The sequence below is a fragment of the Eptatretus burgeri genome, chromosome 2 (genome assembly GCF_056783735.1).
Source record: "Eptatretus burgeri isolate ZD-2024b chromosome 2, Ebu_testis_v1, whole genome shotgun sequence".
Taxonomy (NCBI): domain Eukaryota; kingdom Metazoa; phylum Chordata; class Myxini; order Myxiniformes; family Myxinidae; genus Eptatretus; species Eptatretus burgeri.
The window spans coordinates 36,307,787-36,323,188 of record NC_140962.1 but is presented as its reverse complement, the minus strand read 5'-3'; the positions used below and the strand labels follow the sequence as shown (position 1 = coordinate 36,323,188).

Genomic DNA, 15,402 nt, shown 5'->3' with positions numbered 1-15,402 from the left:
TGATGTTGTGAAGCGGCGTTGTGACGTTGTTGGTGGTGGTAGTAATGGCGATTGGTCCAAAATAAAGATAGTAAAAGAAAAACGGCTATCCTGAAGAGTCGCAGCACGTATAAATGACATGTATTCCCACTAGACAACGGGTTTGGGCCTAACTACACATGTACTTACCGAGATACCTCACCTAAGGGACCTGAATGGTGGTTTGCGAATCTGGTAACCACAACAATATATATATATATATATATATATATATATATATATATATATATATATATATATATATATATATATATATATATATACCACAAGGGGAAAATCAGAGATGTCAGGATAAGTCAATTTTGAAGAAACTGAAAAACAAAGTTTCAAGACTGGTGGACTGTTTAATAACTGTCATATAGATTTCTTTTCCAGTAAAAGGAAGAGTGATCATTGGCCGATCAAATTAAGCATGTAGCATTTGCCAAGCTTCGGTGTTATTTAATTTAAGAGCAAAGAACGAATCAATGTTGCATACTGACATCACTGGTTATTCCCTTGTTTAATAATTGCCATGCAATTTTAACCCAGGATGTGTAGCAAATTCATGCTTGTTCGTTATTAGCATACATTACATGACTTTGGTGATCACAGATTATTTTTTTCAACATTAAATGGTCATTGTTGTTTTTTTTGTTTGATTGGTGTTCAACGCCATACTCAAGGGTATTTCGCTTATATGACGGCGGATTCTCCATTTCTTACTCCGTACTACTTAATATGATGGAAAACCAGGAGGAAACCAAGGATAAACCACCCCCGCGATAGCCGGTCACCTCATGTGACTCCCTCATATACCTAAGCAGGTTGATTGGGCGATGGGTACATCGAATGAAGATGGGTACTCAGACTCGCTAACCATTAAGCCACGGCGTGGGTCCCATAAAAGTCACAATAAAGGTTTGACCAGGCTTGAACCATGATATGCACCAACTACGGAGCCCATGATATAACCAAATAGGCCATTGTAGTGCTCAGAGTTTCTGCTCTGAAAGTTTTACAACCTTTCATTTTTTAGTTTCTCAACTCTGAATATTATGGTGGAATAGTTAACATGAATGAAAGGGAGATAACCAGGAGTAAAGTACTGACAACTCTGGGTTTCCACTTGTTCAGCTTTGACAACACTTGTTTTTTCATTGCACGGCTAAACTTTATACCATATAAATTATGTGACACCCCTGGTTATTTGTTAAAGTAATATTGTGAGAGGAAACCTTTTGTTGCCAACGATTGGCAGGTGCAATAACCCTGAAATTTATAAAAAGTGACATCTCTGGTTTTCCCCTTGTGGTCTTCATATATATATATATATATATATATATATATATATATATATATATATATATATATATATATATATATATATATATATATATATATTGTTGCGGATCCAGGGTGGCGGGATTCTCACCCAGTCCGAGGTGCCACCCTCACCACCACCGTCTCCGGGGTTTATAACGCCGGCTGGCTCGGCACAGGCCTCAGGTCACGCGTCTTCAATCGCGATACCAACGTAATCCTGTACCTTGCCAGTTGGGGAAATGGAACCCCCAGTTACAGACTGGTTTTGTCAGAGACCGAGCAGAGTCTACCAGTCTGTAACCATTTTTGGTGTTATATGCCAATCGAACGGATCGTTCCCCGACGCGACACAAATTAATCCATTGCGGCAACTTCAAACTAATTCACCAGATTTATTGGGGAATGTCAGGGATCACAACACAAGCAAAATTCACGACAATGGTTTTATTAACAATCTTCAACCCGTTCTTAACTAGGGAACCACGGACTAAAGGTTTCAAGGGGGTCGCTACCGAAATATGCCTTAGACAACGTGCAGACAAAGACAGACAGACAAACAGCATGCATGCAAGACAAGACAGAGTACTTGGTGATGTCTCATGGACGAAAGGACAGTGTCAAAAGCACGAATGTCGCTCGCAACAGGCGGTAGTCCACGGATTCGAACTCCCGCTCGAACGTGCCGCGTGGCGAAATGGAGGCGTCGTACTCTTGCTCCCTCAAGGCACCGCATGTGCATGCTCTCCTCAGCGCGTTCCGGCCCCACGCAATGTCGACGGCACAAGTCCGCCAGATCAACGATGGGCCTCAGCCGATCTCTCTCTCGGTCCAGCACACAAATCCAAGCCTGGCCTGTGCACCAGACAAGGCCCAAATCGAGGTGCCGAGCTCCACAGGCGGATCGACAAACGTGTCTCGCCGTTGGTGTGACCAGGGACCGTCAGAAGCAACGGCGTCTCCTCTCCTGCCTTCCCGCCTCGAAGCCCAACCTCCGCTTCTTCCTCAAAGCCGGCTGCCGTCCCTTTCACGGCAGAATCCTCGACGTGCAGGTCGGTTCAGCGTCTCTCGCGGCAGATCCAACACTGTGCCTCCTTCGTCCGCTCGCTTCGAAGCGACTCCGAGCACGCCTCGAGAACCCGACTGTTGTTTTCCACACACAACCTTTTCACGAAGCCTTCGTTCACTCGCTTCGACACACGAGGTCCTTCGACACACGAGGACGCCTTCCTCTCAGCGACTCCGTTTTCCAAACTGAGAACTCCTTTTTCTCTCGTTTCTCTCTTTGTTCCACGAGCCCGTCTCTCTCAGCGACTGCCGACCAAAAGCCCCCCTTTCGCATCACTTCCTCCCCTTCGCTCCACCTCCTCCCCTTGGCCACACCCTCCCAGCCGACTGGGCCGGGCCTATCGTCCGTAGAGGGGAGGAAGGAAAGGGGACCCTTGTTCCACCACCGCTGACACCAAAACAGCCTTTTACACCTCCCGACACACATATAACGTCCTTTTTACCAAACAACCTATCAAAACAGGCATTTAATGGGGGATCTGAGCTAATCCTATATTTACTCATCCAGTCAGGGCCATTTCCGTAACAATATATATATATATATATATATATATATATATATATATATATATATATATATATATATATATATATATATATATATATTTTGTTGCGGTTGAGGAAATTTGCAAACCACCATTCAGGTCCCGTAGGTGAGATATCTCTGTAAGTACATGTGTAGTTAGCCCAAACCCATTGTTTAGAGGAAATAAATGTGATTCATTCGGGCTGTGACCCTTTGAGATAGCCGTTTTTCTGTTCTATCTTTATTTTGAACCAACCACGTCTCAACCGCCATCACACAACAACCACCAACCACAACGCCGCTTCACAACAACAACAACGCCAACAGCCACGATCTTTACCTTCATAACTCGCTCCCACAAACATCGCATCACCGCCATTCCAAACGGCACCATGGCCATAAACCACCACCATAAACCCTCCACCACCTTCACCTCTCCTCCTTCTACCGCCATTCCCGCACCACTTGTGAGCACCGAGCGTCAGGCTGTCCTGGGCTCGTACGGGATGCGCGCCGAGCCGCGAGTGCAAAATGCGGCCTTTCCGAGGAGAATTCGGATCAGGAATGCTTCACGCCCACTTCTGATCCGTCCAATCAGCAAGCGCGGGGCGGTTTGGCCCCGCCTCCAGGCGCGTCGGTGTCGAATCGAGATATGCAAATTCTAGGATCAGGGGAGACTCATGCCCCTTTTTCTCCATCCAATGGGCGAGCGTGGCTCCACCCCCGAGCTCGTTCTGATCCAGAAATTTGCATATGGGTTCTCCTGCCGGCCTATAAAGCGCCGAGAGCGGGGCAAATTTGGGCAGTCTGTCGGGGTTCGGAGTCTGTCGGGGAGCTGCAGAGAGAGGAAGCCTGGAGCTTGGAGCGCGGAAAAGAGTCAGTTTTGGAGAGCAGAGTGTGGCAGAGTCGGTTTGGGTCGAGTCGGTTTGGGCAGGGTCGGTTTGTGCGGAGTCGGCCTTTGAGGAGTGGGGAGTCGGCCTTGGAAGGGCGAAGAGAGTTTTGGGGCAGAGTCGGGTTGGAGCGCGGAGTGGAGTCGGGAGGCGAGGGCGTACAGGTGGTTTGCTGCAGTCGGCTGAGGAGAATTGTGGAAGAGACCGAAGAGCTCGGGTCCGAGGCAAGGAAGACGGCGGTGGGCGATGAGGTCGCGGTGGAATTGCTCATCGCGGGACCCAAGCAAGCCAGCCATACTCTTTCCCTAGAGCATCAACAATTCCCCCCCCTTTTTCCCCCGCGCTGAGATAGTGCGAAAAGGGGGCCCCGTTCCCACCCCATTCCAAGCAGTGCCAACGAAACCCGCGAAGGAGCACGAAGTCGGGGCACATCACAAAGACACGGGTAGGATTCACCCGGTCTCGTGGACCTGACCGCTCTTTCAGGTCCTGCGCAAATATTGGCCCACAGGCCCCGTCTGCCCCCTTGTCTTTGAGGGTAGCCCTTTTCTTTTGCTTTTGAGTAAATGTGTTGTTGGCGCCGTCTGTAAAGTAAAACTGTGTAAGTGTTGCCGTGTGCACGCGTAGTCGGTTGTATATCTGCATTGTTGTGTTTCTTTTGTTGCAATTGCTTTATGTGCATTCTGTTTAATTGTATATGTGTGCTTTCCATGTGCCGCGGAATAAATGTGCATCATGTTGAACTGTTTTCCCGTTTCGCTTCGTCTTTTCTTTAATTGAGTCTCCATCTTGCTTCACGTAAGGGGTTGGTAGTGGGCTTAATACGCCCGATAATTAATCGGAACCGTCGAGGCCGACGATAACACCGCTCGGTTATCCCGATAGTACGGAACGGGTCGCTTAAGTGGCCCGTGTCCGGAGTCGACCTGCGGCGAGGTGCGATCGCCCGGTCTACCCTCCGCGTGGGTACTTAGGTCGGTCGAGTTTGGCGAACAACCCTATCCCACGCGGGGGGCCGATTGGCACGATCGTGGTGAGGCCGAAAGGCCCACCCGTGACTAGTTCCCGGCGTTAGTCCGAGAGGGTCACGACGGGATTGTCCGTCCGGTGGGCGACGTGCCGCGATTCGAGTTACGTGGCAGCTCGCACGCCGGCGGGCGCAAATCCGCAAGAATATATATATATATATATATATATATATATATAAATATATATATATATATATATATATATATATATATATATATATATATATATATATATATATATATATATATATATATATATATATATACACACAGTAAGTCATCGACTTACAACCATGGCAGCGATTATGTACTGTATGTCTGGCCACGACTTCTCCGCATCTGGCAGCGTGAGTGTTGCCCAGCTGGGCGTACAACAGTTTCCGTTCCGTGTTTTGCATACAATCCAAGCGCGGACGATAGAGGTCACATGGTTACCTGAGCGGGGAGCGTGCCATAGGCAAAGCACCAATGTTATCTCGATTACATTTTAATTAGAGCGGCCGAGCGTTTTAACCGCTGGTGCGTGCCAACTATTTTTGGTCAAATATGTGGTAATTACCTCCCAATCTATCGAGGTTCGGACAATGCTAGACAAATGGAAGGAAAGGACAAACACGGACAGGTTGGAAGTCGGCAAATGATTTATTAATAATAAGATAAATAAAAATAACTTTTTATTTTCTGGGGTAAATAAATAAATAAATTTCAAAGCAACCAAAATGAATAATTACTCAGGCAAAATCAATTAAAATGACAGGAAAGAGACAGGGAGCATATGCTTATCGGGGGGTTGACTTGTAGCAAAACACCGACAAAGGTACCCAGCAGATAATTTGGGGGGGGGGGAGGGGAAGAGTCATCTCGCTCACCAGAGAGTACTTGTCCGTGAAGTGAAAACATCCTGAAATGTGTGCATGTGTGTCACGTCCATCGCCAGCATCCAGCCTTGCCGTGCACCCTCTCGCGAATAGCCTTGAATGCCAGTCGATGTCTGGGAGGGCACGGAGATCGTCTGTCGCGCGGTTTAGACCCTGGTGCTGCGACATGGGCAGCTCCTCACACTTCACGAGACTGGTGACATCCAGTGACCCACACGGTCCGTCGGTGACTGACCCGCGCCTCACACATTGGTGACCGATCCGTGCTTCACTCGTTGTCGGCGCTGCTCACACCCACACGCGCACCACACGCTCACTTGCTCAAGCACTGGGAAGGACGAATTGTCTCGTTGTTGGCGCTGGTCAGACACCCACACGCGCACCACACGCTAACTTGCTCACTTGAGGGCTTGCACGCTTCCTCTCTGGCTCGCTTCTTCCCTCGCGCGCTTCAACTCTTGCTTTCTTTTTGGCTCGCTTGCCCTCTCGCTTTCTTCTCCTTCCTCAGAACGGACCTCCAATTCGTTTTTATAGCTGCGGCCCGTCTCGGCGGGTGCAGTCCCCCCAAGCTCACTCCGCCCCACTTGCGCACCGTTACCATGACATCCCGTGCGCTCCAAAAAGGCGGGCGTCGGCGAAATAAATACGTGCATAAACGTTGCTGAGGAAAACTAAGGGCGGGCTTCAGAGCTCGTGAAAGAAATGTGTGGAAACGTGTCTGTTGTAAAGAAAAAAAGCTTCCCAAAAGAGAGGGAATCTATCCTTTACCCTTCTCAACGCATCACATTTAAGATCCCATTAGACATGGGTTGGGGCTAATCTAAACATGCATTTAAGGAAATAACTGTGTGAGGACCTGGATGTGTGGATGCATTCATCAGACCGGATTCTGAAATCTGTAACAGTATGTTTCCGAAATACAGCCAAAGCGGTACACGAGCGCAAAAATTTTAGGGCCACCTTACTCACCATTGTCCTCTGGTGTGCAGTATCAAGTTTCGTTCAAATCGGGCAACGACAAAATTGTTTAAAAAATAAATTCTCGATTCAGTCAAGTACTCTTCGGGATTATTTGATCAAAGCAAACAACCTCAGTGGTATAGTTCACCGGAGCTATTTGTTTTTTATCCCCCGCCGCGTGGCGGAAGGGGGATATTGTTGTCACCCAGGTCGTCCGGCTGTCCGTCCGTCCGTCCGGGTGTCAACGTTTATAGCTGTGAGTGCGATAACTCATACTGTTTGCCATATCGATTTGAAATTTGGGTCACACATGTACCACCTGAAAAGGAAGAACCCTATTGATTTTGGGCGTGGCTGGATCCAAGATGGCCGACTGGGGCGGCCATCTTGAAAAAAATGTTTTTTCGCCATATCGATTTCAAATTTGAGTCACACATGTACCACCTGAAAAGGAAGAACCCTTTTGATTTTGGGTGTGGCCGGATCCAAGATGGCCGACTGGGGTGGCCATCTTGAAAAAAAATGTTTTTTTGTAATAAATGGAAAACTGCTTATCTGATTTCAATTATTTTTGGTAACTACGTTCCTCACCCCTGGGGAACTTTTTCGAGATGATGACCAAATGGTGTCTTGTTTCCAATTCACCTCCCTCATTATCTGGAATATGTATGACCTTTTTCATTCAATGGTGGGGAATTCCCCATCTCTGATGGTATTTTTTTTTTCTTGAAATGATTTATTTTTAAAAATCTCAAACATTTAGTACAGACAAAGAACGATTTGTTTTTTAAGCATAAAATAAACATCTCCATTTCGATCTAATACTTCAGTGTTCATTAATAAATAAAATTGTGTTTAGAAGATTACGCACAATAATTTCTTCGACTTTCTTTTCTCCGTTTTTATCCCCGCCATGTGACGGAAGGGGGATATTGTTGTCACCCAGGTCGTCCAGCTGTCTGTCCAGCTGTCCGTCCGTCTGTCCGAGCGTCAACATTTATAGCTGTGAGTGCGATAACTCATAAACTGTTCGCCATATCGATTTGAAATTTGGGTCACACATGTACCACCTGAAAAGGAAGGACCCTATTGATTTTGGGTGTGGCCAGATCCAAGATGGCCGACTGGGGTGGCCATCTTGAAAAAAGTTTTTTGTAATAAATGGAAAACCGCTTATCTGATTTCAATTATTTTTGGTTACTACCTTCCTCACCACTGGGGAACTTTTTCGAGATGATGACCAAATGGTGTCTTGTTTCCAATTCACCTCCCTCATTATCTGGAATATGTATGAACTTTTTCATTCAATGGCGGGGGATTCCCCATCTCTGATGGTATATTTTTTTCTTCTCATTGACGCACAATATCAAGTTTTGTTCAAATCGGGCAACGAAAAAAATTATTAAAAAAGAAATGACCGATTCAGTCAAGTTTTGCTATGATGATCCAAAAAGCGCAAGGACAAACCATGGAGAATGTGTTGATGTACCTCGAGAAACCGGTTGGCCAAACAATGACTCCCGAGGTAAATGCTCAAATTTTCTTCAAGTTAAAGTTTGACCACTAAATAATATCAAAAAAAAATTTTTTTTTTTTTTCATCAACCACTGCCACAACGCGAACCCAACGGGTTCACGGGTCGTCTAGTATGTATGACCAAATGGTCCAAATACAAATATATATAATATGAAATATATATAAATATATATAATAAAATGGTATGACCAAATACAAATATATATAATATGGCACAACTGTTGGATAATTTGCTCTGAGTCTGGGTAGTATATATATATATATATATATATATATATATATATATATATATACATATATATATATATATATATATATATATATATATATATATATATATATAATATTGATGGCATGACAGTTAGATCATTTGCTCTGAGTCTGGGAGGTCTGAGTCGTACTACTGTAAGGATTTTTGAAAAATTGGACATGCTGCTTCTTTGCTCGATGCTGAGCTTTCACAAGGATAGAGCATGGACAAACAACGCTGGGAAGGCATTGGCAAATGACCCAGGACAACCCTTTTAGTACATGGGCCCAGGCCAGAAATTCCACTTGTCGGTAACATTTAAGGAAACCAATCCTAGTTATGATTTTTGAATTGGTGTATATATCATATTTTGATGTGATAACCATTGCAGACTGGCAGCTTATTGGTAGTTATCATCTCTGGAATGTACCCACCCTCCGCACAATGAAAGCGAAAAGGCAAACTCAGAAACATTCACTAATGATGCAATTGCTGTTTCCACATGGGGCTAGAATGAACTGCGAACCACAAATACATGTCTGAAATGCTTTATTTATACCATCCGAATAATCCTTTCTGTCATTCCTGAAGGCAGAATTTGTTTTATGGCAGAAAGGGGCGAACGATCAGGCCTATCAAAATGTTGCTGATTAGTGATTTTCAGTACATTTTAATTTATAATATTGTCATTCAAGTTCCCTGGGTAGTGCTACTGAACCGCAGTAGCCTACAACATGCACATGTTGTATGAGGAAAACATTTATGAACATTTTACAAGTTTTTACCACAGTTAAAGGAATTGCCCTTCCCCTACCCTAGTTCCAACAAGCGTCTAAAATGTGAAATTTACGGATAACCCAAATTTCACCATGCTACTGTGGCATGTTTATGTACTATGTTTTACTCATGCATATTTGTAGCCATGAATGTCCTTGTGATTGTGTCAAAACATTCACACCATGGATCAGTAGTCTCATCTTCATCACTGTTATCAGCATCAGAGTCCTCGAGGTCTACAACCTCTTTCTCGACATCAGCGGGCTGGTTGCTGCAGGTTCGCAACTTGCACATGTCAGTGCACTTCAGGCTATTGGCAAGGCACGTGCAGTCTGGGAGTTTGCACGACCGTCCACACTTGCAGGAAAGCAGTTGCAACACTGCATCCGGTGCTGGATGACCCTGCATCCACTCGATGGCCAGCTTCCCGTCATCATCAGTGGTCCATCCACAACCCTTGGGACTTGGAACGTAGGGTTGGCATTGCAGACAGCGCCTCCAAATAGCAGCCTGGTAGTTTGCACGGAGGATGTGCATGAAGAGGCAGTCTTCACATGGTGGAAGCTGACTGGACTCTATCTCTCCCCGTCTGGCACAGAAGAGTTGATGTCGGAGTTCATTGACTTTCGTGGTGTTGGTATACGGCACGTACATGTGGCAGGTGACCTCTTGCAGCTTCTGAAAGAGCTCGGTGGCTACTTCCCATGAATGACCGAGCTGACTGAAGGCCTCTTGGTAGGTCTTATCCGACTTCATTTGCTTCAAGGCGCCCATCTTTCCCCGGCCTGCAAAGGCACTGACTGTATCACAACCGGAGAACACGTGCAGTCCAACCAGGGCATCACAGAGACTGTCTCCCATTGATCGAGCAAGCTTGTCAATGTCGAGGAACCATGTGCGGGTTTGCGTACCACACTTCTGATACACGGGGCATGGGATGTCCTTATTGAAGGCAAGACACAGCACGAGGACATCTGTATCTTCGGCAGTGATCACCACAGCCTTGTATCCAGCCTCTGCTGCATGCAGAGCATGCAGAAGCATTCGGGTGTCTGCTTCCTCCTGCGTGGACTTCAGCTCTGCCACTTCCTCCCAGTGGTCCTTGGTGAGCTTGTGGCAGACCTCCTCGCAGGTTACATAGAGCAACTTTTCCTTCAGTTTCTCCCTGCTTTTTGGTTCTTTCCACTCCTCTACCAGGAACTTGATTAGACTTGCCTTGTTGGAAGAGCTGCAGAGCAGTTTCCTCCACTGCTGAATGTTGTGGCCCGGTGCGATGCTCCTGAACTGGATTGCTGTGCTTGCACCTCTGTTGCATCTCTCTGCGTCTTTGATGGACGTCTCTCGGTAAACATCGAAGACAACATCAATGCGTTTACTCTGGCCTCATTCATGAATAGCCGTTGTCAGTATCGCTTCAGCCAGCTGTGAAAACGTCTTGTCATTCCCTTTCATCTTCTGTACCAGGCTTATGCCATCAATGACAGTTGCTGATGGCTCTGCAATAACTTCAGTGGGAGAAACACTCTTTTCCAGCTCTCTGGCAAGGGTTGCTTTGTTCGTCTTCCGCAGAGATCCATCGCCATTAGCAATTGACCATGGCAAGGGCCCCAGGGGGTGCGCCAAGACATCTCTCGTGCAGATCTCGACTCTGAGCAACGAGGATCATATGCCCAAACAGGTTCCTGTCAGCCTTGAGAACAATTTATTTGGCCTGCGCTTTGCTGGTTGGTTTCTTCCGGATGTGGGTGAATGTGTTCAAGTTCCTTTTTGTCATCTTGTCATTGAACTGTGCAGTTGGTGGATTTGTCTCCAGGCGTTTCTTCTTGAAATCCTGGTATGCCTCCTCTCCTACTGTGCAAGCCACGAGGAGGTCACTGGCAACATCAGGAGGAGCAACAGTAGCGGTCGACAAGCTGACAAACTGTGCTTGATCAGGGCTCAGTGGATCCAGCCAGCTGTTCTCCATGAGATCCACCAAGGATTGGATGTCAGCCTCATCCCTCCAGATCCTAGGTAACTGCAGATCTAGATGGTTCAGCTGGGAGTGACTTCGACCTACCATATCCCTCAGGTGCCCAAGGTACATACTGCGGTAATCTGACGTCAGATAATATCGGGTCACAGCTCCTGGATTCAGGCTGAATCCTTTCGTTCCTCCAGGTGTCTGTGTGTCTTTATTGACAGTCTCCTCGATCGTCTGATCCATGGGAATCCATCTGAATGGGTTCGTGGTGCCGATCTGAACCGAGAAGCCACCTTCCATGAAGTGCGCATGTACTTTGGGGTGGTCGAGCGGCAGTCGGGACATCAGTGCGTAGTAGTAGTAGGGTAGGAATTGGGTGTAATTCAGCTTGTCATAGGCAAAGCACCATGGAATCATCTCTCGGATGGATGCTAGGTGTAACATCCAGTCCCCTTCTCTGGATGCTCGAAGGAGTGCCAGCATGATCTCCACCATGTCGACATACGACATCCAGAATGCTGAGAGATCGCCATTCCCATCCCTGAGGTAGTTGGTGTAGACTTGGAATAGCTCCATGGTGCGGACGCATGAGGTATTCTCCAGCACCTCCTTGAACGACATCTGACAGATGTTATCACAGAAGTTGCTGATGCTGGTCAGGGTTTCTTCCAGGTGGCGCAGGTCTGCAATGTGGTTCCCCTCTAGCCATGGGCGGAATCCTTTCCAGGCCAGCCTCATCAATGCTTCGTACACAAGCTTGTGGAGCCTCACACCACGGTTGTACTTGCGGCCTTCCATCACCCCAGCTATGGAACCCTCGGCAATCACGCCTGACTCGACGCACAAGTCCCTCAAACCGGCATCTTGGAACCTCTTTCCAATGGTCGAGAGCAGGTTGCATATGGTGTGGAATGCACCCATTCTGAGGATGATGTTCTTGAACTTGTCTTCCTGCTTCCATGCTATTTCAGCAGCTTTGGCAGAGAGTGCTTGGTCAAATATGCAGATGATCTTGGTCAGCTGCAGTGACTGCATGATGCTGAGTGGCTGGTTCAGCACTTCATTGACAGTGGAGATCTGTGTGGCAGGAGCATTGATTGTGGGCAGGTAGCTGATATTGTCCTGAATCACTGGCACTTGATCTCGGACCCGGATGTTGAATCCTGTCCAGCTGCTGACTGTTTGAGACCCTGGGTCTGACCTGCGAGCAAGAAGCCAGACATTGTTCTTTCTCCTGGCATCCTGGACTACGGCAGTAGTGTCAGCATCCACACATGTTGTGGTTGATGGTCCCACTCGCTTCCCAGCATTATATGTGGCCAGCATTAGTGGTGCAGCGCTGATACTCCTTTTCTTTGTTTTGGCAACGGTGGGAGTGACTTTTAGTGGCTGAGGTCCGATGACTTTCGCCTGGACAGCAATTCCGTTCACTCTGTGAGATGTCCCCTTTCCACTGACAGTTTCTTCAAGCCGGTCGATGTTGTCCCAAGCCAGGGTAGTGAACACACTTGGGTAGATATTCCCCGCAAAGCTACAGCACTTTCCGACAGTGCCAGCTTCTGTCGACACAGGGCTGTGTCGATCTCCTCGACCTTCGAGTATAAAGTGCTGTGGCCCAGCCGGTTCAGTGTACTAATCAGTTCTACGTTCCCCGTCAAGGACTTCACAGCAAACGGTAGGAGGATGTGCTTCGCTGGAATGTTGTTGCCGCCAGAAACGGCATAGACCAAGTCCTGGCCAAAGTCGCTGACAAGTCATGTGACCCTTTGTGATGGATCCGTGCACTCCTTTTCTCCTGTCAGCATTGTTTTCAGGAGCTTAGTCACAGATTCAGGGATGCTGCCATCACTGTGCTCCACATCTGACGGCCATATTTGAGTGACATCCTGCTTATTGATGTCGTCCCTCATCTTCAATGCTGCTTTGGTTATGACATCTCCAGTGTTGGCAAAGGTCACATTGTGTAACTCCACCTTCAAGGCATATGTCACTTTGGCAAGCTCACTCATCGAAAGGCTGTCTGGATAAAGAAGAACTTTTCCTTTGCTGTCTGGAAATATGTGCAGTGCTCCCGCAAACTCAGCTTCAAGCTTACGACGAAGGTGTTTCTTCGTTGAATCTTTGACCTGACTGATACCACAGGAGTTCATGCATGTCACCAGTTTGGAAGTTAGATCTCTCAAGGGTAACACTTCGGGGTTGGGGAAGTGTTCATTTCTAATGTACCTGAAGAGGTCACTGTAGGAGTGCTTCTCTGCTGCCTCATACTGTCGAGCTTGAATGTCTTCGCCTTGTTCCTCACCTTCTATGTTACCGCTGGTGGAATGATCCTTTGTTGGACGAAAGGTAGCAAGACTTGTGGTGATGGCCCTCTGCAGCAACAAGGTTTCTGCTCACAACAGCAAGCATCCTATTATCTAGTTTCCTGACTGCTGCTGCCCTGATTTTGTCATCAGCACGTAACTCGGCGCATTGCGTGAGGGGCTCCCTGGTGTTTTGACCTCTCAGATACTTGCTCGCTTTTTCGCAGAAGATACACTGTTCATCATATACCCTTGACGTGCTGGGCGCCTCTCTAGATGACCTCCTGGGAGTGTCTTTTGCGGTTTTGCCCCTGGGATCTTCTCTGGCAATGATAGAGTCCAGAAGTTTCTTCATGGTGAAAATGCTGCGGCACTTGCGATGGTACTGTACTGGTGGGATTTCTCCCTCAGGTAAGTATTTGGCCATGTTCAGGATAGGGGCATGCTTTCGTATCTCAGCAGCTCTCAGCAGAGTTCTCCAAGACTCAATGTTTTGTGGTGACAACAATTTTGCGTCTGCCTCCTCATCGGAACAGTGGATTGCACAGTCCATGCGTGCACGCTTCCGTGGCAACCTGGCGCGTTCTTCTTCACCAGTGGACTCCATTGCCAATTAGACCCAGTCACTGCAATATACAACAATAAAGTCGGATACACTTATGACATTATAAAATACATTTACATACTTTCCAGTGTGCACAACCTGAAACATTTCTGGTCGGGCGAAAGATTATATCAAGTTTGAGCTACATTGTAATTTTCATATATTCAGCCGCAATTTGCATTTCGGGGGTAGGGGAAGGAAAAAGTCTACAACTTTGTTGAAACCAGCTGGATGGTCCTCCTTTGTGCTTCCCTGCAAACCTGGTGCATATGGGTAGCTGATCCATTAGGACTGTGGCACTCATATGGGACACACAACATTCCGTAAATAATGATAATAATAAATCCGCAAAATTTCACAAATCTAGCATGCAAATCAGCCGTAATTTGAATACCAAACTAAAGCATGTGCTTCAAGATGGGAAGTATGCTTGTTGTAAGTGTGCAGATAACAAATCTGGATATCCTGAGCTGTTATTGAATGATATTACCTTCATGGGATGTCAATAGTCCATTGTGTGATTTTCCCCCAAAACGTCAATATCTCAGAATGGTAAAAATGAAAAATACATACACTAAGCTGCTCTTCTGGAACGGTTATCACATATTGAAACTAGAGGGGGAGCACTCGGCAGAGTGCAAAACCTCCGCCGCCAATACTGCTTGGTCACTCAAGTGAACCTGATATCCTATTCATTCAATTTGACGTCAACAGTGCTCACAGAGTTATAGTTTGCAACTTTCCCTTTTACTTTTAACTTTTACATGCTCAATTCATTCGTCATAACGAGATTCCTTGAGACAGAAATTGATTTTACTAGGGTATATCCACCTGAAGTTCCAAAATCAGCCGCAATTATAATTTTGGCATGTTTTTTGTTGGAAATCACTTATAACATGGAGAAATGCAAAAAAAAAAAAATCGAAATTTTGTTGAAAAAAAAGTTGCAAATTTTTTTTTTTTTTTCTCTAACAATTTTTTTTTTTTGGGGGGGGTGGAAATCACTTAAAACATGTAGAAATGCAAAAACAAAAATTCAAAGATTTTTTCAAAATGGCCGCCATAGCGGCCATATTGGACTTTGGACCAAGTCCAAAATCTAATGGCATGATCCTTGGACCATACCTAATCCCCCCACCAAGTTTCGTCGAAATCCGTTGAGGAGTTTTTACGTAATACAGTTCACAAACAAACAAACAAACTAGCCCGAACCTCAGCCATAGGCTGAAGGTTATCTTGCCAAAAACAAAAATATTTTTATCATCAATGACGTCAGTA

General features: G+C 46.3%; 1 protein-coding gene across 1 annotated transcript; it reads right to left on the bottom strand.

The window, feature by feature from the left end:
- Positions 1-5,130: 5,130 nt before the first annotated feature.
- LOC147031808 (uncharacterized) lies at positions 5,131-14,236 on the bottom strand. Its single transcript, XM_085850034.1, is given in 5 exon segments — positions 5,131-5,215; positions 9,436-10,902; positions 11,042-12,418; positions 12,649-13,553; positions 13,555-14,236. Coding segments are annotated over 5 exon segments (4,407 nt in total). The 5' UTR covers positions 14,128-14,236.
- Between the last annotated feature and the right edge of the window lie 1,166 nt (positions 14,237-15,402).